Source organism: Pholcus phalangioides, unplaced genomic scaffold (assembly GCF_987345545.1).
Source record: "Pholcus phalangioides strain wild (caught in Gottingen) unplaced genomic scaffold, Ppha-v1.0 ptg000007l_1, whole genome shotgun sequence".
Classification (NCBI taxonomy): Eukaryota; Metazoa; Arthropoda; class Arachnida; order Araneae; family Pholcidae; genus Pholcus; species Pholcus phalangioides.
In genome coordinates, this window is record NW_028301600.1 from 62,994,955 (window position 1) to 63,020,510 (window position 25,556).

Genomic DNA, 25,556 nt, shown 5'->3' on the forward strand with positions numbered 1-25,556 from the left:
ACTATTAATGTGGCCGATTTTGTTGGTCCGAATAGTGGCACCACCTATTCTGAAAATTTGGATAAGTGACATCACTAAGGGTGCTTGCGCTGGCGTCCTCCTTTCTCAGTTTGCGAATCTGGTAACCCTAGTCATAGACTTGGGAACAATTATCGTTGAGACCGGTTCGGAATAGTGGCGCCATCTATTGGGAAAATTGGGATAAGTGACGTAAGCAACTAAGGATGTGTGTGCAGGTGTCCTTTCTCAGTTTGTGAATCTGGTAACCCTAACAGGGGCGTAGCCAGAAATTTCGTTCGGGGGGGGGGACCACTTTCATTTCGGGGGGGGACCAAAGTGACAGAACAATGGATTTGGCCATCTTTTTCCCTTTTTTCGGTCATTTTCTCACATTTCGGGGAGGGACCAGGCCCCCAAGTCCCCCCCCCCCCGGCTACGCCCTTGAACCCTAACCTAACGTGTATAATGCTTGTTATCGTGCTACCATCAGGGCCGTCTTAAGAGTATCATGGGCCCCCGGGCCAACTGATTTTTCTGAGGCCCTCTCTTCTCTTCAGGACCTTGGGCTGTACCCGGATGGGCCCATGCCTTGAGACGGCACTGGCTATCATCTGCCATCAATTTTTCAAACTATAAGTGAAGTGTAATGATTGTATAATTTTATCGTTGTGTAGGCCTGTTGCTCTCTGTGGCGAGTCTTTTTATCAGGAAGATCGCGGCTAGTATCCGAGCCTCGAAGTTGGGAACAAAAGAAAACTATCTTCAACCGACCACCACTGTGGCGACGGTGGGGTTTGAACCAGTGTCCTCGCTATGCAAGTCCGTTATTTTGACCACTTGACCACAACATCGGAAATGGCAGGTAACTAAAAAAAAAAGGTGGTCCCTGAAACAAAATTAATTTAAAATGAATTATAGCAGGAAAAGCCTGACTATATAGTTTTAGAATCCAGCCGAACAACCTGTAAAACCAGGCAGTGCCATCTCAACGCATGGGCCCACCCGGGCACGGCCCGGGGAGCCTCACAAAAATGAGAAGTAGTTGAATTTTCGAAAATTTGCCAGGTAGGGCATCAGAAAAATCACTTGGCCCGAGGGCCCATGATGCTCTTGATACGGCCCTGGTAGAAGAAGCAGTGAAAGGGTGAATTCGGAGCCTATTCTAGTCCAGCGTCCGGGGCACAGACCCACCTGCCCCCCCCCCCCCCCCCCAGTGTAGAACATCCAGAAGAGGGTGGCTGATGGATATCAACCAAAGGGCTCTGGAGATACACCTTATTTATAAAAAAAAATTACAATCAGTATATCAAGTCTCACTCAAAATATGTTCCGAGTTTATGAGGGACCATGGGTGGAAAAGGGCAAAGCATCCTAGAAGTAATATCTAGGAGGCTTTGAGAAGGGTCAAGAAACACTGATTTAAATGACAGAAAAACTATAGATTTTTTTTGTTTTTAAAGTTTTATTTATTGTTACTTTTATGATTTCATTCCTAACTGCTTAAAATTCTTTGAATCTATTATTACATTTTAACTTTTATAACAATAAAATGTAATCACATTTTCCAAGTTCAGAAACAAAATAATAGTTCAACTTAAATTTTATCGTCTTGTAAGAGCGCTGGCGGGATTTTATTAAAACATAATTTCACAAGTAATCTTCATTATTTTTCTTGTCATATTTAACTCAAGGAATCTTCCCCTTCCTGAAACGTAAAAAAATTAATGGAATCATACGTGCTCAAATTTGTCATATTGTCTGTTTAGTTCCTATTTAAAATACGTACCAGTCAAGTGTGTTACCCCGCAACAAATTTCTGCCTGAGGTCACTCTTCTTGTTTAAAATATGTTATAATCAGGACCGTAGCGTGCCTGCTCGAGGCCCTGGGGTGGACATTTTCTTGGACGCCCCCTTGAAAGGATTATTATGTAAAATAAGTGTACATTTTTTGTGGGGCCCCTGGGCAGTGATCCCTGTTGTCCCAGCCTAGTTATGGGCCTGGTTGTAATTGTGTCGTGTATCTGAAATATGAGTCTCATTTATGTGGTATTAATTAGAGATTAATTAGAAAGATTGTTTTATTTTTAATTCAAATAATAAACAGGTCATAATTTCAAATCCCATTTTGGGAAATCTATCCATAAACAAATCTAGCAAACTATTAAATCCATCATATCATCCCAAAGTGTATGAAAGTGTGAGTGAAACATAAACAACAAACAAACGGTGTATTACTATTTTTGTGAGGCAGTAACAGAGAAAAAACATGTTACTGAATATTTTGAATTTTTTTTCTCGAATAAATGCATTCATAAATGATTATACGATGGGACTCTAACTGTGGACTTAAAATCTTAACTCACGCCGACGATTATGCATAGTACCCAAGCGTCGTTGGTAAATTTAATATGTACTAAAAAATTATCACTTTCACCGGCGATCATGCATACCCGTGGTATACCCATGGCCCCCACAAGGACAAGGCTGGCAGTGCTCTAGCCCTAGGGCACGGGACGATTCTTAACCTTTTCTAGTTTTTTCACACTATATAATCATAGAGGGGCCCGTCAAAGATCGCAGCCTAGGGGCCCGGCTGCAGGATGTGGGGGCCATGATAATACCCAAGCGTTACGTCGTTGGTAAATGTGACAAATCGTACTATATGATAAACTATACATGATAATTCATACATTTATTTTACATTATATTGGGAAACGATCGTAAAATTTATTATCATTATATCGGGGTCTGATTATATTCATCACACATACCGTATTAGACTCATTTGTAATTTTTTTCATATATATCAATCTCACCAATTGCACTAGGATATTAGGGTCGTTCAAGTGTTACGTCATCATCGATGGGGGGAGGGGGGGGGTTCCGATTTGTTGACTTTTGATGACAAGGGGGGAGGGGGTTTGGATAATGCTTACGTCATCAACCACCCTTTATGAAATTATGAGTTAGGATTCAGAGGGGCAGAGCTGATGACGAAATTTTGCTGACAAAGGGGGGAAGGGGGTCAGCGTTTTGCTGACTTTTGCTGACAAGGGGAGGGGGTCAAAACTGGCTAAAAATTTGCTTTCGTAATACTTGAACGGCCCCTTATGTATAATCACAGATAAACGCGATAAATTTCAAATATTTATCAAATTTACCAACGACACTTAGGTATTATGGATATTCGCACTACGACGACTGGTAAATATGCATAACAGGGGCGTTCCAGAAATTTCGTTCGGGGGTGGGGGACCAAAGTGACAGAACAATGGATTTGTCCATCTTTTTCCCTTTTTTCGGTCATTTTCTCACATTTCGGGGGGGGGGACCAGACCCCCAAGTTCCCCGCCAGATTATAATTCCCGGTTATAAATGTATGATATCACATTTACCATAACATATACACTATGGGATATTTGATTATTCCGTTTAATCACTCTGACATTGGTTATCTCTCAGTATTTTTCGATACATCACTCTCCCGAAGGCACGGACAGTCACCCAGGGATACAAGGAACTCCTGAGCTATGCCTTAGCAAAACAATGAGTGGCTATGTCATAAAAGCTCAATACAGGTGCAGATCCAGAAGGGGGACTATCGAACCCCCTATCAGAGCCAGAAATACAATGAAAAATAATGGTTTTGCCCCGTAAAATACGGGTATATATTTACTGTACACCCTTTGCTCCCATTAATCAACACCCTGCTAGAGATATCTCTATAGTGTGGCCCTCCCCAGCATATTGCTATCTGGATCCGTGCCTGGATACCTGGCCCACTCGGACATGGCCTCAGTTGAATACAAAGCGAAAGGCCTCAACATTACGACAGCTGCTACTATGATTTTCGATGGTAAATATGTAATCTGGCAGACGTAATTTTCGGCAGATAGGGGCCTCTGAACATCACTTGCCCGAGGGCCCATGGTGATCTTGAAATAGCCCTGCTCAGATCCCTTAGCAACTTTTGCGGATCATCTTTGAAAATCACTGTTCTATATAATCGCAATCTTTCGTTATCCCAACTAAAATCAATATTGTGTTCGAATATTAAATAAATGAATCATAAAAACGCCATTCATGCAACACAAACCTTGAAACGAACGAAAACTTCGAAAGTTTGTGTGGATTCAAAGGGGGCGATCGCCTCTCCCAAGAGCCACGAATAATACGAAAAAAAAAATGGTGTGTTTTGTGAAATACGTAAGGATCCAACGAACCTACCAAATAAATTGCCCCTCGTCCTCCCAACATATTTGCCCTTGGTTCGCGAATGCTCAAAAAGAGGGGGAAAGAACAAAATTGCTTTTAATTTCTGTTGAATCCTACAGTCAATGCATGGAACGTAATTCAGAAATGATACATTAAAATTAAAGAATGACGTACTGGAATCCAAGAATGAAAAATGATAGAATAAATAAAAAGAAGTCTCCGAATGAATCGTGGATCACAACTGACTAAACAACGAATGGAATATGACTTCTTATTTACAAATAATCAAATGTATTCTTTCATTGGTCGAAACAGTTCCAACGCTGTCGCCGCGCATGCGAAACTATGAATCACCGCCGAGCAAGATAATGACAGCCGTTGCACAGGCTAACAACGTTATAAGGACGTTTTTGTTTTTTTTCTTCTCAATAACACACCCACTCTCGCAGTGAATTACTATGGCGAATATAAACGTCTCATGCTGAAAAAGTGCTTGTTCGATCGTGCTCTGATTTTAATGAAACGCTCACAAAACAAAAGAAACGACGTTTTTTAAAAAAAAAGTCCTTTGCACGTGATTTTGTTTTTTCGAACTCAATCATGTGCGTTCACGTTTTAACTTGACTTCTTTATCGCGTGAGTAAAATCGAAACTGTGTAATAGTGTTTGTGCATTGTTGATTATTGGTTTCCATGAAAAAAAGACAATTAAGAGGACTGAAAAAATTCATCGTAAGTTCAAATCCTCTTTTTACGAATTTTAAATTTAAATTAATCGGTTAATATTCTCGTGAACTTCTTTTCGTATTGCGTAATTTGTTGACAAAGATAGTTATGCAGCATTGGTTTTCGAAACTTCACTTTTATTTCATGAAATTTTTGAACGGATTTCCGCTCAATTTCTTTTGTACATAGAATTTTTATCTCATTATCTGAATTCTTTGAAAAACAGTGAATGTACTTAATACATTTCTTTTCTCTTTTTTTATTTTTCCTTAATGCTTTAGTAAAAGCAATTCACAACTGAATATCACTTCTATTCTGTTATTTTTGTTAGTTCAACTAATTCAACAACTAGTTCAACAAAGAATGTCATTCAATGAGTATTGAATCGTGAATGAATGTGTCATTGATGAACACATTCTACACATTGCTCTTTTTTTATTACGAATGGTACATGAATATTTTTGGTAGTCATTTAGGAGCAAGTAGCTATCAGTTCAAAATGATAGAATATTATTCTATTATTTTGTTGATGCATAATTTTATATATATATATATATATATATATATATATTCTTTTTTTTTGTCAAATACATTTTAGACATAGTTCTTTTCTCATTACCATGAATATTTAGCTTACTTTTGAGACCAATTGATGCTAATGTCTTAGTGACTTTCATGCGTTCATATATAAATTACATTTATATAGTTATTGACCTTAAATATTATGGTTAATTAGTGAATTATTTTTGAAATTTTTTTATGAATAACATTAAAATTTGATTATTCCTAATGTCTTCCTAGTTAAAAAATTTGTTGTCATGAAAATCTTAAAAATTCATATTCAACACACTGAAATCATGGCAATACAAACTGTTTGGAATTCTCACACGCGTGTATTAGTGTTGCTCTGCCTCATTTCTATGATCTTGAGTTTAATTAAATATATATATTACTTAACATTTGTTTTAAAAAAATTAGTCAAAATTGTACTTCCAGTTGGAATATTAATTTTATTAGCATTATATGTTTCTCACACAAGCATCTTCCTTCCAAGTGCCTAACTATTTGAAGGAAAAATGAGTAAGAAATAAATTATTAAAAGAAGAAATAGAATATATAAATAAGTTTCACAAACACTTAGCTATAAAATATTTTCATAGAGGGGGGGTTTTGTGATTCATAATTTTCATTCAACCCACTATCCTAAACATAACACCATGTTGAATATTTCAACATGTTTTATTCTCATAGAAATAGAATTACAATAATGATAACAAAAAAAATTAAATTTATAAATTGCCACTATTTGATACATATTTGGATTAAATCTTTATTTGTGTTTTTTGATAACTTGCATTGAAATCACATACATATTAGTACATATTAAAACAATTATGAAATTAATATCTATGTTCAATGTTCAATCATTGTTCAACCTAATATTATGTAATAGTCTTATAAAACTAAAAATTGGAATTAAAAATAAAAATTACCATCATGTTTACTTATTCATTGGCGTTTGCTCTGTTATTTTAATGAAATACTTTTTTGTTGTTTTTTTTTGCAAATTTGTTCTCTAGATTATGGATTTGTTTCTGAGTACACTCCATTAAAAACCAAAAACTGGCATTGCTGCTGATTTAAAACTAAGGAAATGACTGAGCAGTCTACGACTTCAGGTCAGTGGTTTTTATGTAATGGGAAAAAGATTGAGATATATATATTCAGAACCAAGATGGATATCTCGTACTGTTATAAAATACAGAATTTTATTCACGGCCTTTGAAACAGCATCTTTTTTTTCATATAAAACTTAGTTTATTATTATTATTTGTGCTGATGCTAATAAACTATAAATTCCATTTATTAGAAGTTTTGTCAACAAAAGTTTACCCATACAAAATATTTACGATAGTTTGACAGGTGTTACTGTATTTGAGATTGACACTGTATTTATATAAAAAACAGATGTGGCAAAATTTTTTCAAGGGGTATTTCATAAAGTTTGCTCCAATCCCTCAATGCATGAGTTTTATTTTATAATTCGTAATTTGCCCTGTTTAACCATGTTTTCTGTGATAATCCATTATGATTTTAATTTAAAATTTATCGACAGCTTTTTTTCTTCAAATTTTGTATCAGTTAAAAATCTATCATTAATTTCTATGAGTGAGAACACAAGAAAGTGATTTCAAGTGGAATAATTGATCATTGATTGAGATTGTAGATTAGCAGGTTGTTTATCAGTTTATTTATGTGATTAGTTTGTTCTCAGATAGAGCACATTCTATACTAATGAGGAAGTGCAATTAACAAACCATTGAGAGGTTGAAAAGAAGCATACAATAATTGTGCATGAATTGATCCATTCATAAATGAAACTATTAGGAACCAGCTTCATTCATGATGAAAAGGATACTACAAAAAAAAGAGAAAGTGTGTTAGTGTAGCAGCACATCTTTCTCTCTCTCTCTCTCTCTCTGGCATTATGATACTGACCTAGTGATAAGATCAGGTCTGCTAGTAACCCAAAGGGCAAGGAAAGAGGTGTGTTTTTCTTCAAATGTGTGCCCAATGACATTTTAATCAATGGAAAGAAACTAATATGATAAACGTGTTCCTCTGTAGGTGATGATTGAGGAGCGAAAACATTTACTGTACATTTCGCTTATTTCTTTGGATAATTCCCCCTGGATTCTCCTCTTTTTCTCATTACTCCTCTACTTAACTACACACAGATTCCGCGGAAAAGCGTTCGTGGTTTCCTGGTATTTGCGGTTACGTAATTTTCAGAAAAAGGGGTGGGGAGCTAGTGCGGAGAGTATAAAAAAAAAAAAGAAAATGCTTGCGTGGAAACACTTTATTAACGCCACATATGATGGGAGAAGAAAAATAAGTGGTTTGTGCGTGTGTGTGAGCAGCGCTGCTCTGTATCTTGGCAGTTTTGCCGAACTGGCAATAAATCTACCCCTTTCTGCAAAAGAAAAATGAGTCAGGCTCTCGCTCTCTGGTCTTGGTTCCCAGCCAGCTGTGATCATTCAGTTCTCGCCCTGTGCTTTTCTTAATGAAGTCGCTTACCGGAGCTTAAGTGTGTGTGTCTGTTAGTTTGCGATAAATCGGCTGGAGCGAAAGATGTAGTAGTTGGGAAATAAATTAAAAAAAAAATAGCCATGCGCTACGTTCGAGAAAAAGGAGGGGGGGGGGTGAGAAAGAAAAAAAATTGCAATCTGCCCTCTGAAGTTTGAATGGAAATATGCTGCTGTTTATATTTAGCGCGATGTGGCCTTGACGCGGATAGCAGCTACCTTTTGGATACCTGCTGGTTGCGAGGATTTCTTCGATCGTGGAGGAGGTGGATCTTTAGCCTGTCAGCTCAGCCACGCCAATCGTCTTTCCCATTCCATCCTTCCCTAAAACACTGCGCCTAAACACGTGATAGATCGGCCCGCTGATTCACTACCATCCGTTATTGGCGTGTGTTTGTGTGTGCACATCCACCTTTTTATTTTTTCCACATCAAGTATTTTTCTTTCCTCTCTTGCCATAAAATGACGTAAAATATTTTATTCGTCTTGTTTTATTCTTGCATGTTTATCTTTAACTTGTTTATAAAATGTCTCGTACGGTTATAGCTTATTCGGTTAAAAATTGTCGAAAAATGTCAACAATTCACCTACTGGATTCACAGAATCAAGTTCGTGTCATACATCGTGCACTTTTATTTCCACGGTATTAGAAAAACTTCAGCAGTCATCTATTAATGGAATGTTAGTATTATATATTGATGGGTATTCTAGTTTATTAAGTGCTAATTTGGCATCTATTGAAACAATAAATGAACGTTGAGTGTGAATTTCCCACTGTTAAATCTTGAATTTTCAAGAAATTTTTCGAAGGTTTTAGAAAACTTTGTAAAAGGTCTGAAAAAATGGCTCTCGTGCTCAATTTGAATCAATAACAGGAAAAAGAATTTAATTAAATGCAATAAAAGGGCACAATTCGATAAAAGGCTTGAAAATGACGAGTTTTCCAGCAGTTTGAATCAGAGGTGCCGACATGAAAGAAGCAATGGAGGTGGGCTTAAAGTTGCTAGTAGTCCCACATACAATGTTCGCCAATACTCATCTAGATGTGTGATTCACGCATCAAAATTCAATTTTACTCCGCAAATTTTGTTGAAGAGTGAAAATACTCCTTCAAATTTAACGTAATTTTTTTAAATAGAGTTACTTTATTTTTCATATATAAAAAAAATACCCCACTTTTCACAAGATTACTCCTTTAAATTTTGGAGAAGAGTCAAATTACTCTTCAAAATTATTTATTTGGATAACAGTGGTCCCGTAAATACGGAACTCATTTAAGTACACAGGAGGTGGAGAGGGCGCGTTGCATTGTATATTCTTGAATAATTGAGAGGCTCAGCTCCTCACAATTTTGTTCGGGAGAAAGGGCTCAAATAGCATGAGCCTCGAGTTTTGGCACATATGGATTGAATGGTAATACAGAAAGTGGCGTAATTAGCTGATGATTTTCAATACGTTATTTTTGGCAGTGGAAGTTGCAACACGTCAGTAATGTCAAAACACAGTTACAGGCATTCAATGTGTATTGCTAGAGAAAACGTATTACCCCTACGATTCCATGTAGCTAGTGCAATGATTAACCGGTACACAGGGCCGATATTTGCCGTACAATATTTTATATCATCGTAAATAATACCATTCTGTTCAGTAAACAATCTGTTCGACTCGGATAAGGCTCATTTTCATCTAATGGGAGGGTGAGCAGACAATTTTACGCAGATGCAGTAATCCGAGAGGAAAAATATGTGTACAATTTAGGAGAGGCTTGACTAAAAACAGTAGCAGTGAATGCAGGACGCTAAACTGTTAAACTACACTAAACGGCAAACGCTATAATGAAAGAATTTCTATCAGTAGTATTTTCAACATTTGAAATTTAATTATATTCATTCGAAACGAAGACTTCTTTTTAATTACACCCTTTTATTTATTTTGTAGTCAAACTCTGGCATCCATTGAGATTCATTGTCTAATACCATATCGTGGGTTTTTTTTCTTTTCATTGCCTCGGAAAGCGTAGTTTTAAGAGTTTTATCTATTTATCTGTGTATATGTGTGTGAATCTAACTTTTCTTGAGATGTCCCATTACTTTATCAGCTATTGCTTGCTATCGATGGTTTTTCTTCCCTTATCCACCTGAATAAAGCGATTTCATAAATCTTACAGATATCTCTTTGCTTCTAACGTCAGAAATTGACTCGAAAAAAAAAATATATCGACGTTGACATGCGTTAATTTTTTTTTCTCTTGCGCTTTACACAGTCATTAGGTGTTCAAAACTCTGGTGGTTCAAAGGTTTCAGTTTAGCGATATCTGTACTTTTTGTGGCAAAGATGTCAGAATGTATCAAGTAGCGGTGTCCTGAACTCTTGACCTTTGTGAACAAGGTCCAGTTGTTTGGATGCAGTTTGTTGATTACTTGATACATCTTGGTTCATCGTGATTTAGAGGTGTGTCAGTTTCGTATCTTAAAGAGCAAGAGATTAAACTAGCCGTGTTTATAAAGAGGAAGATAATCTCCGGGGGGAAAAAAGATAATTAAAAGTAATTATCTTCAGTTTATCTTTGTTGGATAAAGTAGAAAAGTTTTGGCAAGCTTTTATAGTGATAGAAAAGTTGGCTGAAGTCATGTGCTGATTTTCTGAGCAATTAAACGTTTGTGTCATGTATGACGAGGGAAATGAAGAACTTTTTTCCAGCACCATGTTGAAATACTAAATCTAAATTAGTGATTTCGCAAAACCACCACAAGTTGTTAAATTCAATAGCATCTGAGCTGCCTAGCAGCCGACAGGTTAATGTAACACCTACATAGCATTGTGTCGGTTCGAATCCCGAATGTAACACAGATGTTTATCTTTGAAAAATCAGCTCTAACTGCTTCGGTCTAATTAGTTTTTTTTTATGTAAGTTCAATAAAAAATCTTTTCATATACATGTAAAGACGCGTCTCCAGTCTTACTATCATACTACTTTTCTAGAAATTCAAAGTAAATAAAAAACTATTTTCGGTTTTTGCTAATACTATTTTTAGGGAATAGATAAAATAAAAATGTGCTAACAAATTCAAGGGTGAGCTAAATACGTACATGCGTTGATTTCGCAATGTTTTACCGAGATTTTCTTTTCAAAGGAAAGTATACAGTACTTGATTTTCAACCAAGCAATATATATGCGCAAAAACATGAGAGGAAAAAAAGATGAGGAAAGTGACTTTCATAATGGGTTTAGGAAAACTGAAACGAAGAGTTTGCTGTTTTCCGTGTTTATACAATAAAGTAGCGACTTCAGAATGGCCGCTTTAAAATCTCGTTTTCCTTGATTTTCCTCTGTGTTACTGGCTACTCGTCATCTTTCAAGGTTTGACCCCTAGGCCATTAAATATCAACCTCTTTTATATCTCTCTTTTTATCTTCATCTCTTACAACTTTGTTTTCATGATGTACAGCCGATACGAATAGGAGCCGTCTTGAAATGATACTTCATTCTACTAAAGGTCTCAGACCTATTGTAGACTAGGTAGGTCTTTTTGGCCTTTCAGTGGGAAATATACTCAAGATTATTTTATATACAGGGTGCATCACGAGAAACGGATATTTTCAAAGTGAAAATCCAGGGCTTGACAAATGGCAAAAAATCTAGACGCCGCCAAAACAATTTTTTAAAAACCAAAATTTTTTTTACCCGTGAAAAACAGTTCAAAAATAATGTTTCTTTTGACTTTTCCAAGCAAGGTAACCCTTTCATGTTTTCAGATATGCCGAGATAAATTACAAACATTTCGTGCTGTTCCAAATTACAGTTAAGTAACTCACGAAGAAAATTTTATATACAGGGCAGGGCCATAACTAGTAGGGGGAGCAACTGTCCCAGGCGGAAAAATTTAGAGGGCGGCAATTTTAGGTGGGAACAAAGAACACAATTATCGAATTTCAAATTTGTGGAGGCAGCATACTTCCAATTAGAAAAAGTATCCAAATAACGTGTGGATTTCAGATACGTCATTCATATTGCAAAAGGTTGTATAGTTATTAAAATACGGAAATTAACTTTTTATGCGGACACCCTATGCTGAAAACCCAATTTATAAGCTGTTGCCCTGTCTTTCCTGAGGGCAGCAAAAAATTTTTGCGTTTCTAAGTGTTCACTTTTCAAATTCGCTGAAATACTTGAATTTAAAAGACCAAGAGAGAGAAAATTTGAAAAAAAAAAACCCAGCATAAATAAGGGAGAAAAGAAGCGTTTTCCGTTAGTCTATTTTTTTCTTGCAGTTTTTTTTTGTCCGAACTTTCTTTTGAATTCAAATATTTCAGTGAATATTGCCCTTAGAAACGTAGCATTTTTTGTTGACGTCAAAAAGACAGGGCAAAAATTTTCTAATTGGGTTTTTGAGGACAGGGTGTCCCTATGGAAAGTTAATTTTTTTATTTTAATAACTATACAACCCCTCGATTAGAAGATAAAATTGTGGAGTGTCTACCACAAGGGGGAAAAATCGCGATTTGTGCTTCACTGTCTTTCCTCATTTAAAATATTCCTACCTCTTTTCGGAAGTATGCCTCTAAAATCAACGGTTCACCAGTAATTTGCGGTAATTTGCGAAAATGTGCGACGGGCCACTTAAATGCTCTGGAATTGTGTCACGGGTTATTTTAGCGATCTGTAAATGTGCCACTTAATTCATTTTTTACAAAATTGGGTTTGAGGGGGCAAGCCACATCAGATAACCTTCAGCGCTACATTTGGTCCGCGGGTCAAGGGTTTGCCATATATGGCTTAAAGCGTGCGCCGCAATCAATTTCTCACAGAGAAATTCTTAGTTCATAGCCTTCAAATAGCATTGAAATGAACAGAAATCGATTATAATAACATATAAAAAGGTATTTACTTTCGAAATTTTAATTTTTTTTTAAATATTTTGTGCATTAAAATTTTTTTTTCGTCTGGGGGGGGGACGCACGAGCCCCCCTATGCCCCCTCCCGCGTACGTTTCTCATCCCACCAATATGCGTTGGGGGGGGCAGTGCTGACGAAATTTTGCTGACAAGGGAGGAGGGGGTCAAAAATGGCTAAAAATTTGCTGACGTAATACTTGAACGGCCCCTAACAGATCACTGTACTTGGAAAAAAAAACCTGCAAAATTTATTTTTTTAAAAACCATATTATAAATTACTTAAAAACTGGAATTCACGTGCCATTAAATCGCTGAAATCTCGAGTACTGTTACCGTGCTATTCCTCTCAAGATTTTTTTTTTTTAAAAACGTAATTTTGAACTTTTTTTAAAAATATTGTCGTTTATTTTGCTGATAGGTTTCTTTATCTAAGAAATGCAGATAATGAATTGAGTCTGGGTCTTTTAAAGTTTTCAGAACTTATAGTGCGTATCTCCAAAGCAGAATGTACCAAAAACTCCGACGTAAGTCGCAGAACTATTGGGCGCGGTAAACCAAGTCGATAAGATACTCGCCTTAAGCAACAAAGGATGTTTGGCGGTGTTGCGAGTTCGATACCCGGTTCGTCCTTTTCGGAAACTTTCCTGTCCAGGGGTACAACACAAACGGTGACATGACTACAGAAAAAGATTGCTACCACAGGGATTCCTACACCGAGGGGTTAGCGCACCAACGTCCCGATCAGAACGAAAAAAAAAGGCTGCTGTTCAGAATCGGCAGTAAATCGTAAATCCTGGTCTAATTATCTCTCGTGTGTAGAAAATGACCGTGGTGCGACAAAAATGATCAAATGAGCAGGACAATCTCAGGAAGATTTTGACCGCTTTATTCAAAAGCAACACACACACAAACATAAATTTCTTATATTTTTCAAATAGTCATTACATATTTTGAGCTCGTTTCGCCATTGATGCTTCTAAACAACTCCTAAACATTCGACTTTTACTTGTGAGTTGCTCTTGAAGTTTCTATAACTACCATGGCTCGAAGGTACGCTTCCCCTATTTCTTGACACGCCAAGCAAGAACGATTTTTGACATTTGCATTATTGAAATCTGTTTCTTTTTGGGGCTCACTGCGTCTGTTGAATTCTCAGGAAAATTCGATAAATGAGATGGGTGTCTACTAACACATTAACAAATTCCCTAAGGACAGATCGTAAATATCTCTTGGGAATACGTGATCACGTTATTAAAAAAAAATTGTCGCGTAAATGTACATTCCAGAACAGTGATATCTGTCTGGCTCAACAGATAAAAAAAAATAAACATTGACTAATTTTTAGCATGAGCGGATCTAGAGCTCGCTGTTGGGAGGGGTAATTTTTTATAAATTGCTAGAAATTTGTCAATTTGTGAATACGATGGCCATACGTCCCGTATTTTCTGGGACAGTTCCATTATCTTTGTGTCTCTACTTTTTGAAAAAATAGTTTTTCGCGTTTTTCAGTAGAAGATTTCTTGAATTTATTCAATAAAAAACGTTGATACAGGTGATTTTCAACAGACTGATTGAATGCAATATTATCATATAAAATTTCATGAATTAGCATTGGCGATCACCCCCCACCCATAGATCCGCGCCTTCAATCACCCTATCTGATCATATGATCCTGAAAGTAGATATCACTTTGTTAGAATGATTTTTTGTCTGTCATAACCCTTGCGGTGCGAAATACGATATTAAATAATCTGTGTTATAGTAATTGTGAAGGTGGGTAGTATGTGTCCCCCCCCCCCCAGGAAAAAAATCGGATTATTTTTTCTCCATTCGTATGAATTGCCTTTCTAGAGACCCCTTTCTCCAAATCGCTGTTGAACATCAATCTTCCTCGATCTTCAGAAATGAAAAAGTCCTCAGCTCATATGACATCTTTGCGAAAATGAATGGACGGTATTCATTTGATTTTGTCTTCAGTCATCTTGTTCTGTGTTGCCGACAATTTTTTTCCATACTTGTTCTTTGTTCTTCCGATGAATCAAGTCTTTGTTTTAGACGTTGTCATCCTTTTACTTTGATAGTAGGATTCAACTACGCAGAAGTAGGCTTCTATTTTGTTTGTATGCTTGAAAAATGTGCGACTTTCATCTCTTAGTTAAGGAGTAAAACAAACGATCGTCGTACTCGTAAAATAGTGAAAACCCCATTCGCAGAATATATGCCTACGTCATAATTCTTATCTTTTTTTTCCGCTGTGAAAAGAAGTGAAATTTAAGCTCACTGTCGACCAATTCGCTTACTGTATTGCTATTCTGTTGGTTGATTTATGGTGAGTGTAAACCATCTGCACTCCCAAGACCATGAGTCCAGGGCTTCAGAAATCCGAGTCGCCAGGTCGCCATGGCGACTAAAAAGTTGGAATCGACGCCTAAACTAACTTTTGTACATGGTATCTATTCTATACACTATCTATCTATTGTTAAATTTGAGTATGAAGAGAACACAATATTTTCGAAAGTTATGTCAGCGTGTCTAATAACATGTAAAGAGGACTACCAAGTCTCAGAAGTCGAAAAAAAAAAAGCATTATCGTAGCTGTGTTTTTGTCGCTCGGGACAAACATGATTTTTCCGCCCCCACAACTTGAATATTCGACAATTTTGTGATGGGTTTTCTATGTTTTTCCATCTAAAATTGCCGCTCCCTAAATTTTGCTGACCGTAGCAGTTGCCGCCCTGGCTGTGTGTGTGTGTGCTTTTCTCGGAAATAAAAATAATTGGCTCCTAAGAAATTTGGATGGTACTTAATTTTTTTTTTCGTTTTGTCAAGCCCTGATCATTCATTCGATTTCATTTCGATTTGTCAAGTGTATGATCATTCTGTATAATAATGAATAATAATACAATACCAATAATGATATACCATAATAATTAATATATAATAATAATCATCTTTATTGTTTAGGGCCAATTGCCCCGTTACAAGGAAACAAGGTGAACAGTTAAATTTTTGTTTTATATGAAATACATGTATGGGAAAAAAAAAAATATATATACACATAAATATATGCAAACAAAAAGAGGGAGTAAAAACGAAAAAGAAAAAGAAATAATAATAAATAAATAAAGTAATAAACATGTGAGAAGCATGCATGGTTATACATTCGAGTAAATTAAAAGAAATATATACATAAAGATTAAAAGAGGAAAAAAATAAATAAATAAAAATACACAAGTCAGAACTGGAAAGTTGCGCACAAATTAATACACACACACATAAATATACATAGACACAGGGCCGCAATCAGGGGGGAGCAGACGGGCCTCATGCCCTGGACCGGAGGGGGCGCAGAATTTATTCTCAGATCTCTCCTCAACCCAAGGGGGCGCCAAAATGAGCACCTGTCCCGGCTGACCAAGCAGCCAGCTGCGGCCCACATACACATACGTATACACATATACAGACATATATATTAAACATGTTTAAAAATTGAGATGCAAGATAGAGTCCAACAGGAAAATACAAAAAGAATGAAAAAAAAAAATTATGGAAAAAAAAGTACAAAAAGCAAACAAATTTATTCAAGGGGGAAAAATTAACAACAGAATGCGGGATGGGGGAAAATAAAATAGCAGATAGTGTGTTCATTGCCTTCCCTTTACCCGAGGATTTTTTTTCAGAACATCTATATGCCCTCGCTCTCAGCTAAAATGAAATTTCTTAGTTTTAGGATAGACTGGAGAAAGTTTACGATTTGGTGGTATTTTTTATGTCTGTATGTTAGAAAGGAATGTATATTATTATCGATCAGGATATTAGAAAAATATTTTTTCCTGTAGTACTTATAAGTCGGACATTCCAAAATTACACGAGACCATGTTTCCAATTTTTTCAAATTGCAAAAACTACAATCTTGGTCAGGATTATTTTGAAAGAAAAAAAATTTATATCCTCGAAAAATTCAGCAATGACTTCAAACTCACAGTCAATGTCTATACCATAATAATTATATATACATAATGAATAGGCAGAGATAGACTTAAAAGTCTGGGGGGGGCCACGATGATTGCTGAGGGCATGATGATGATGATGTCAATTTATATATACGCAAATACATTAGATCAGTCGGCTTTACCTTTGGCGCCCCCCGTATCTCCGCCCATGATATAATGGCATGTCCTGACTGATTCACTGATTCATCATCACCGAGCCGAAACCGCTGAAGTTATGAATATGAAATTTGGTCAGTAGTTTCATTTCATGAAGTGAAGACCCACTAAGAAAGGGTTTTTAGAAATTCGACTGCACCCCTAAGGGGGTTCTAAGGTTAAATAGAGAAATGAGCAGAAACCGCTGGAGCTATAATTATGAGATTTTGTCAGTAGTTTCATTTCATGACGTAAACACTAACAAAAAAATTGTTACTGAAGCTGTAAGTATAAAATTTTGTCAGTAGTTGTTTTTTTTTTCCTTTGTTTAGTAGTTGTAGCTTGTTTTTAGAGACTCACATTTAAAAAAGGGGGATATTTCAAAATTCAACATGTGGAGGGGAGATTTCAAAGGTTATACGGTGCAATCATCGCTAGTCAAACAGCAGAAGCTGTAAATGTGAAATTTGGTGAGTATTATATTTTATAATAGAGAATCACTACGACAGGATTTCTGAAAATTTAACCCTCAAGGGGGTCCAAATGTTATATGGGGGAAATCATTGTAGAACAATTTTCTGATTACCAAATCCATGCGAGCGAGGCCGTGGGTTATAGCTAGTAGTAATATAACACCAAAATACCGTCAAAAAAAATTTCCGGATCAGTTGAGTTTACACGTTCAATTATAAAAATTACCCAAGTAGTAAAATAAAGTGACACCATGAGAATGGGCCGGACTTAAAAGGGTGCGATCACGTCGAGCCGCAAAACATTAGGGACCGTAAAATTGGATTTTATTGCATTAATTACGCATAATATTTTATGATAACTGCTTTAAAAAGGCCAGAATTTGAAATTCTGTTGCTCTATTGATGAAAAATATGTCGATTTATTTACTGACGCACATATGGTAGTGAATTTCCGGCCACGATATCCTTGAACGGATCCTTGATTTTCGACAGGACCCCCCCCCCCTCCCCAAACTAAGAATTTTAGCTGACTTCTCATACTAATTTTCAAGAAAAGATAGTTTTAAATATTTGAAACAATATAAGACCGATACCTACGGCCTCCAGAGCTCTGCCAGCCTTTCCCATGGTCTAAACAGCACCATGAGTCCTCGGGAAAAGAGTCTCCCTGGACACATCACCGTATGAGACTTGAAAAAATATCAGCCTCCCCCAATTCAAAATCTTATTTCATGTATTAGACATTTTGTTTGGCATATGTCTCGTTAACGTGAGGCTCCTTAACCACCTGCACTATCCAGTATGCCCACACGTTCCAGAACGGCCCTGCTTTCTGGAACCCCTCCTCGGAAAGTTTTTTTTTTTTTTGGTGGATCCGAATTCTAAGACGGTGGATGTTTTTTTCGGTAGATGTATACAGGAAAAAATGAATCAATCTAAGGTCTGACCCCCCCAATCACATCTCTCTCTTAATATTGAAGAAGGCCGCCAAATGACAACATCCGGTGCCCTGCCATAAGACTTCATGTGTAGGAAGAAATCAAATCGAGCATCAATTTTCGAAATAAAAAATTAATCCAATCCCATCTATTTATAGTTTAATTTCGACAGATGATCATTTGCAGGAGATAATGCACAAAGAAAATGTCTATGCTTAGTTTAAAGGGGTTTTGTAAAAACCATTGTATAAAAGTTATGTATCCAATCTAACTTCATTGATATGTGTAAACGGAGCTTGAATAGCTGGAAATGTACAAGTCTACTTGTACAAGCCTTAATCTGTATAGTAGAGTAAAAATAATAAACAATTGAAATAATAGTTTATAGATCCGTAAGAGCTATTGGTCTGTCAAAAATATTCTAAAGCTTCCAAACAACGTCCAACGCTAATGAAAATAAAAAAATGCCACCATAAACCATCTGTATAAATGTGACCACATTATACATACACAATCATTATTCTATACAATAGAACGTCTTTTTTTTTACTCATGCTGGGATTTTCATGGACTAGAAGAAACAGAAGAACTTTTCTCGGCGTTTATTACAAACACATACTGTGATGACTAAAGTTTCTAATACATAAGGATAATATATTCTTCCCAACTATCCAAGTAAAACTATTTTTATGAAAGATAGTAAAAAAATTTGCCTTTTTTTTAATCTATTTGGTGGCCTATCATGCGGCGTTGCTGTCCGTTTTCGTAGTGATAAATAGTTCGGTTCTTACGGCGTCCAGTTTAATTAAGTTCTATACATCAAAAAACGTTGATTTTAAAAATATCATGTCAAATGTCTGTACATTATTTTATATGCGTGCGTGTACTAACAGCTATGAAATGAGTCTATTCAATTATCTGAAAATAAACATTAAATAGTTTCACCGGAAGAGAACTTCTATTTAATATATTAATGAAATCTGAGTTTCTCGTCATTAACGCGTCAAAATAAACAAAATGTACTTAGTAAATATATAAAAATAGTAGTAGTATATAAAAATTAATTACTTCCATATTCGATTAAACTATATTTGTGAAAACACTTTCTATCCAACCAAAAAAAAATTGGACAATAAAAAAACACACTAACCCCAAACAAACAAATTTCAGCTACAGGTGTCGATAACTATCTTCCTTCTGCTTTACATATGTATTACCATGGGCGTACGCAAAGGGGGGTTTTGGGGTTCTAACCCCCCTCCCCCTCAAGCCGAGATTATAGTGTTATTTTGCAGGAAAAACATAACTCCTCCCCCTTGAGAAGAAAAAGAAATTGAACCCCTCCCCCTGAGAAAATTTTGCGTACGCCTACGTCTATTACTACTGTATTATAGGTTATACATCACTAGAAAATTCACTCGAATGAGAACGGTATTCGAAATCAGCAAATGTGCTGATAATGAGAAAATTTTTCACCTGCATATTTTTCATACGTGATCTAAATTAAATTGATTGATATTAAGTAAATTTTTCATTACTTTCCCCCTTATTACGGGTAAATTTCATTGCCTTTGTGGATTTTATAAACTATGAATAGTTTTCTATAATTCTAAACACAGAGCCGCAACTAGAAACAAAAATTACCTCTGTCGTCGGGGCCAGTACCTATTTTGGCACTCCTATCCCAGGGAGTCCCAAACTTTTTACATCATTCTGTATTATCATACATAGGCGTACGCAGAATTTTCTCAAGGGGGGGGGGGGTGTTTCAATTTTTTTTTTTCTTCTCAAGCGGGGGTTTCGCATTTTTTCCTGCAAAATAACACTATAATCTCGGCTTGAGGGGGGGTTAAAACCCCAAAATCTCCCCTTCACGTACGCCAATGTTATACGTATTTTTGGGACCCCTTATATACATAGTGTTCTTTGAAGCAGAGGCGGTGGAGAGGCAACCGTGCCTATAATGCAAAATTCAGCCAACTTCGGCGCCCTGAAAATTTCTAGGCCAAAATGCCCACACGAAAAACAGGCCCTGCCCATGTCAAAAGTATAAGCGGGTTTGGTGTCCCGGGAGTTGAACAAAAAAGAGCGCTGAATTCTCATTCTAACTACTTACTGTATCTAAAACTACACGGGCTGGGGCCCGGGACGATTCTTAACATTTTCTAGTGTTTTCACACTAAATATTCACTATAGAGGGGCCCGTCAAAGATCGCAGCCTAGGAGCCCGGCTGCAGGATGTGGGGGCCATGGACAGCCCTTCCATTGTGGTGCTTGGTGCTGCAGATATTGTAGATATAGTACCCAAATTTCGCGCAGCAGGGTTCTTAGCATAGGCACAGTAACCTGAGGGGCTGAGGCTATTTCAGCCCCCCCCCCCCCTCAAAGATCGTGAAAAATCATTTCGGAGATCCACAAAACAAAGCTGTTTTTGCACCGGGCCGCAAAACACTTTAAGGCCGTCCCTGAGTGGACTAAACAGATGACAATCGCTTGGGGCCAAGTCGGGGCTGTAAGGTGGATGCTGAAGAAGTTTCCAACCAAATTTTTGAATTGTCTCCTGTGTTAGGCGAGCTGTATGTCGATCAGCGCGAATCAATTCCTCCACCTACTGCACTGTTGATTTTGTCTCAATCAAAATGGGACACCCGCTTCGATCATTGTCACGAATTTTTGAGCGGCCTTGAGAAAATTTATCGACCCAATTGTACACTGCTTTACGCGATAAACACTTCTGTCCATAAACAAGAAAAATTTCCTTGTGAATATTTTTTGCACAAGTCCTTTTGCCCACACAAATCAGACAACAGCACGCTGCTCCTCTATCGTACAATCATCGAGCACCATCGCCATTTTGAAACTGAATTAAGCATGCGTGCGAGTTCTACGCAGTGATGTGAAATGATAAATGAATATATCATAAAGCTGGATATAATGCTGTGATCTATTAACATTCTTTGAAAGTATTTGTTACCACTCTAAGATATATCATATCAATTTGACTTACTTAATGGCTCATCTACATATATACCGTACATAATGAATTTTTTAATAGGACGAAGTGACTTCGTTATATGGAGACCCGATCGTAGTTCATCCATGTCTTGTTAAAACGATGATCAACCATCAAAAAATAAATCGTTCTTTGTTTTTGCGTTTAGTCGTGAGGGAGGGTATTATATAATCTCGCAATATGTATTGCACTTTTGCTAAGGTTCAGACTTCTTTTTCACAAGAATGGCTCTGCTAATATGGTAGAGCAAGCTATTCAAAATAATCGATCATTTTCGATCACAATGTGATCGTATGGTTAATCAAGTTTTGAGATAATCATTGTGGAAAGCAGCAACAATTCGGAAGATATTGGTCTATGGCTGAGATCTCACCAAGGTTTTTCGCCGCTCGTCGGTTTGCCGCGAGATAAGGAATTTCGTGGCGAACACCCATCGCTTTTTTTTTGCCGCTTTTTTTGTCCCCTTCAAAACATTGATATCTGTACCTGTCCCCCTCCCTTCTCGCCGTCTTCCATATGTCAAAATGTAAATTTTCGCGGCAGAAAACTCGTCGCTTCCGGCAGCGTATTGGTGCGCGTATAGTATAAATCTATATCTTTTCGATTCTCCCTCTAGTGCTGCCGCGACGCAGTGGGATCTGGGCCTAACTCAAAACTGAATTCATGCAGCATATCAGTGTTTCCAGCGATGCGATGGTCCTGGGGGCAGTCGAAGCTATGGGTATAACATAGGGCCCTGATTTGAGCTTGTGGGGGGTGGGGGGGGGGATTTCTGAAGAAAGGGCGATGGAAAAAAAAAGTATGGTAAACTCGGGTATATATTGATGAAATAAAAAAAATAGATCATTTCCCAGTCAATTATATAATTAACGTAACGCGGAATGAAAATCAGTATGAAAAAAAAAAGTTATGGCCAAATCGTAAAAAAATTTTGAGAAAACTGTTTTTCAAGCACCTCTTCTGACGACGTGGTAGCCATGGTCACGGTGACGTCACCCTGTCTCATCTTATCCTTTTGCAAAAAATTTCTACTTTTACACTTCCAAGCAAGACAGGGAAGAAGGTATTGACAAAGCCCGGGCAGCGTCTGATTTTACAGTGTGTGGGGGGGGGGGGACGAGCCGATTAGTTGCTAGCTGAACAGTTTTTTAACCTTCAGAAAATAACTTTCGGGTGTCTTTATGTTATTTTGAGCGACTCGCGCGTACACACACACACAGCCCTTTTTATTATATAATTTCTAAGGTGGGCTCCTCCGTAGGCTCCTCTTTTATTTATTTATCAAATTTGCTGATACATTTTATTTCCTTGGAGTGGATGCGGAGCTCCTGGATAGTGTGCACGGAGCAGCGGCTGAGAACCGCTGTTTTAAGGCATACCAGGTACATTTTTAATTTTTAGGCTATTGATACTGCCACCGTTTTTGTAAGAAACATACATTCATGAACATATACAGGTTACTTATTAATTTAATTGTTGCATCCTTCGGGTGTATTGCTACTTCAAGATGTATTACATTTCTATGCCGCCTAGACAGGGTTCTTATATTACATGTAAGTACAGCGGGGAAAAAATGGCTGAAAGGACCAGAGAAAGAAAGATGGGTAGATCCGATGAAAAAACTAACTCTAAAAACTAATAAACTAAAACTTTAAAACTAATTCCAAGTACACTATTTACCACAAAAGGGTGGTGACAAACATCGGTATTCGAATACATGTAGAAATTTTACTTACATAAAATTTTAAATGCATGAGAAAATTTTCTGTAGATTTCCGGCAATATACCGAAAGACGTATAACAATATAGGAGGAAATATGAGGAAAGACAGGCAAGCACAAATCGGGAGTTTTTTCTGGTGCAAGAGACAACTCCACAATTTTATCTTCTAAATCAGCTGCTCTGAACCTTGTTTGACTCGCGGAGCCCTTTCTGGTATATAATTTCTATGGCGGAGCGCCGTTGTGTGTGTAGGCCTATTTTTTATATATACATCAAAAGTTACTGATACATTTTTATTATTTGAAAATATTTATTATTATTTTTTTCAAATGAACTGTTCTTTTTTATTTTCCTCGAGTGACCGCGGAGCCCCTGAGGCATGCACACGGAGCCCTTGACAGAGCCCTTGAGCACCGGTTGAGAACCGCTGCTCTAAATTAAAACAGTATGCAGGGTGCATATAGCTAACGCGTCGCACCACAAATTACTGGCAAACCGTTGATCCTATAGGCATACTTTCAATTAGAAAAAGTATCCAAATAACGTGTGGATCTCAGATCAGTGCCGTCTTAACGCATGGGCCCACCCGGGCACGGCCCGGAGCCACAAGGGAAGAGAGGCCTCACAAAAATGAGATAAAGTTGAAATTTTCGAGGAGCATGCATGTAAATTTGCCTGGCAGGGCCTTCGAAAATCATTTGGCCCGACGGCCTATGGTGCTCTTAAGACGGCCCTGCCTCATATGTCATTCATATTGCAAGGGGGTTGTATAGTTATTAAAATAAAAAAATATTTTTTATACGCACACCCTGTGCTCAAAAACACAAGCAGAAAGTTGTTGCCCTGTCTTTCCTGAGCTCAACACAAAAGTTCCACATTTCTAAGTGCAATATTCACTGAAATATTTTTAAATTAAAAAATCAGAGAAGTGGGGGGACAGCATAAACGAGAGAAAGAAGAGTTTTCCGTTAGTTTATGCTCTTCTTTCCCAACTTTTCTCAGATTTTTTTAATTCAAATATCTCAGTTAATATTGCACTAAGGCTGGGATTACACTATAAATGTTTTCTAAAAGTTATTTTATATAAAATTTGAAAAATTCAACCAGTAAATTATGGGTTTATTTGCTCGAATGTAACCTATGAGCTTTATTTTCTGGATTTTTCAAGCTTTATAGAAGGGATTTTATAAAACTTTTATAATGTAATCCCGGCCTTAGAAACGTAAAACTTTTTTGTTGGCCTCGGGAGCAGGGCCGCAACTAGGGGAGGCAGGTGGGTCTGGTGCCCCGGACGCTGAACCAGAAGAGAGCTCCGAATTCCCCACGAGCTTATATTACTATAATATAAGCTCGATGGAATTCCCCTTTTAACTGCTTCTTCTACATTACAAGGAGCGCCAAAATGCCGGTTTGCCCCGGATGTCAAAGTATCTAGTTGCGGCCCTGCTCGGAAGAGACAGAGGGCAACAACATTCTAATTGGGGTTTTGAGGACAGGGTGTAAATATTAAAAGTTAATTTTTCTTTATTTTGATAACTATACAACCCTTGCAACAATATGAATGACGTATGAATCTAACGTTATTTGGATACTGGCTCTAATTAGAAGTATGCCTCTTAAGCGATTAACAGTTCACCAGCAATTTGCGGTGCAAGATGTTAGCTATGAACCCTGTATATTCACTAATAAATTTTAAAAAAAATTGCTCGTTATGGGGGGAAGGCGGAGTTCTGGCTTTTTCCAGGGCTCTCCCCCCTCCTTTTTTATTACCAAATAATGTCACCCTTCTCGGTATTATTAATATTATTCTCAACAGGGGCGTCGGAAGTATTTCCAACCCGTGGGTGCTTACATAGGTGTACGCAAGGGGGGGGGTTTCCCCCATATTTTCAAAAATATATGTATTGAATTTTTTTTTTATTTCTGTTATATTTCTATAGAAATACTGTATAACAGTGGTTCTCAACCAGTGCTCCGCGGAACCCTTGGGGGCTAGGGCTCCGTGTGCACTTCCCAGAGGCTCCGCGGTTGCTCCAGGGCAATAAAATAAATCTGTGAATCTGATAAATAAATAAATAAAAGGAGGCTTGTGTGCAAGGCTCGCCATGGAAATAATATACTAAAAAGAGCTCTGAGACAAAAGGTTGAGAACCACGGCTGCATTGGCGTACGCAAAGGGGGACCTCCCCAAGCCTATATTATAGTTTCATTTTGCAGGAAAAAACGTAAAAGTAACCCTCCCAAGAAGAAAAAAAATTTAAAACCGCTCCCTCGAGAAAATTCTGCGTACGCCTATGTACGGCTGTATATTACGGGCAGGGTGGGGTGAGCCAAGAGAC

General features: G+C 37.3%; 1 protein-coding gene across 2 annotated transcripts in view; it reads left to right on the forward strand.

The window, feature by feature from the left end:
* The first annotated feature begins 4,666 nt into the window (after positions 1-4,666).
* The window catches only part of LOC149085608 (histone deacetylase 4-like), an 89,629-nt gene continuing 68,739 nt past the window's right edge, over positions 4,667-25,556 (forward strand). For both annotated transcript variants that reach the window (XM_089233744.1, XM_089233745.1), the window contains exons 1-2: positions 4,667-4,947; positions 6,522-6,620. In XM_089233744.1, the coding sequence (XP_089089870.1) occupies positions 6,596-6,620 (25 nt within the window). In that variant the 5' untranslated portion in view covers positions 4,667-4,947; positions 6,522-6,595. The remainder of the gene's footprint in view (positions 4,948-6,521; positions 6,621-25,556) is intronic.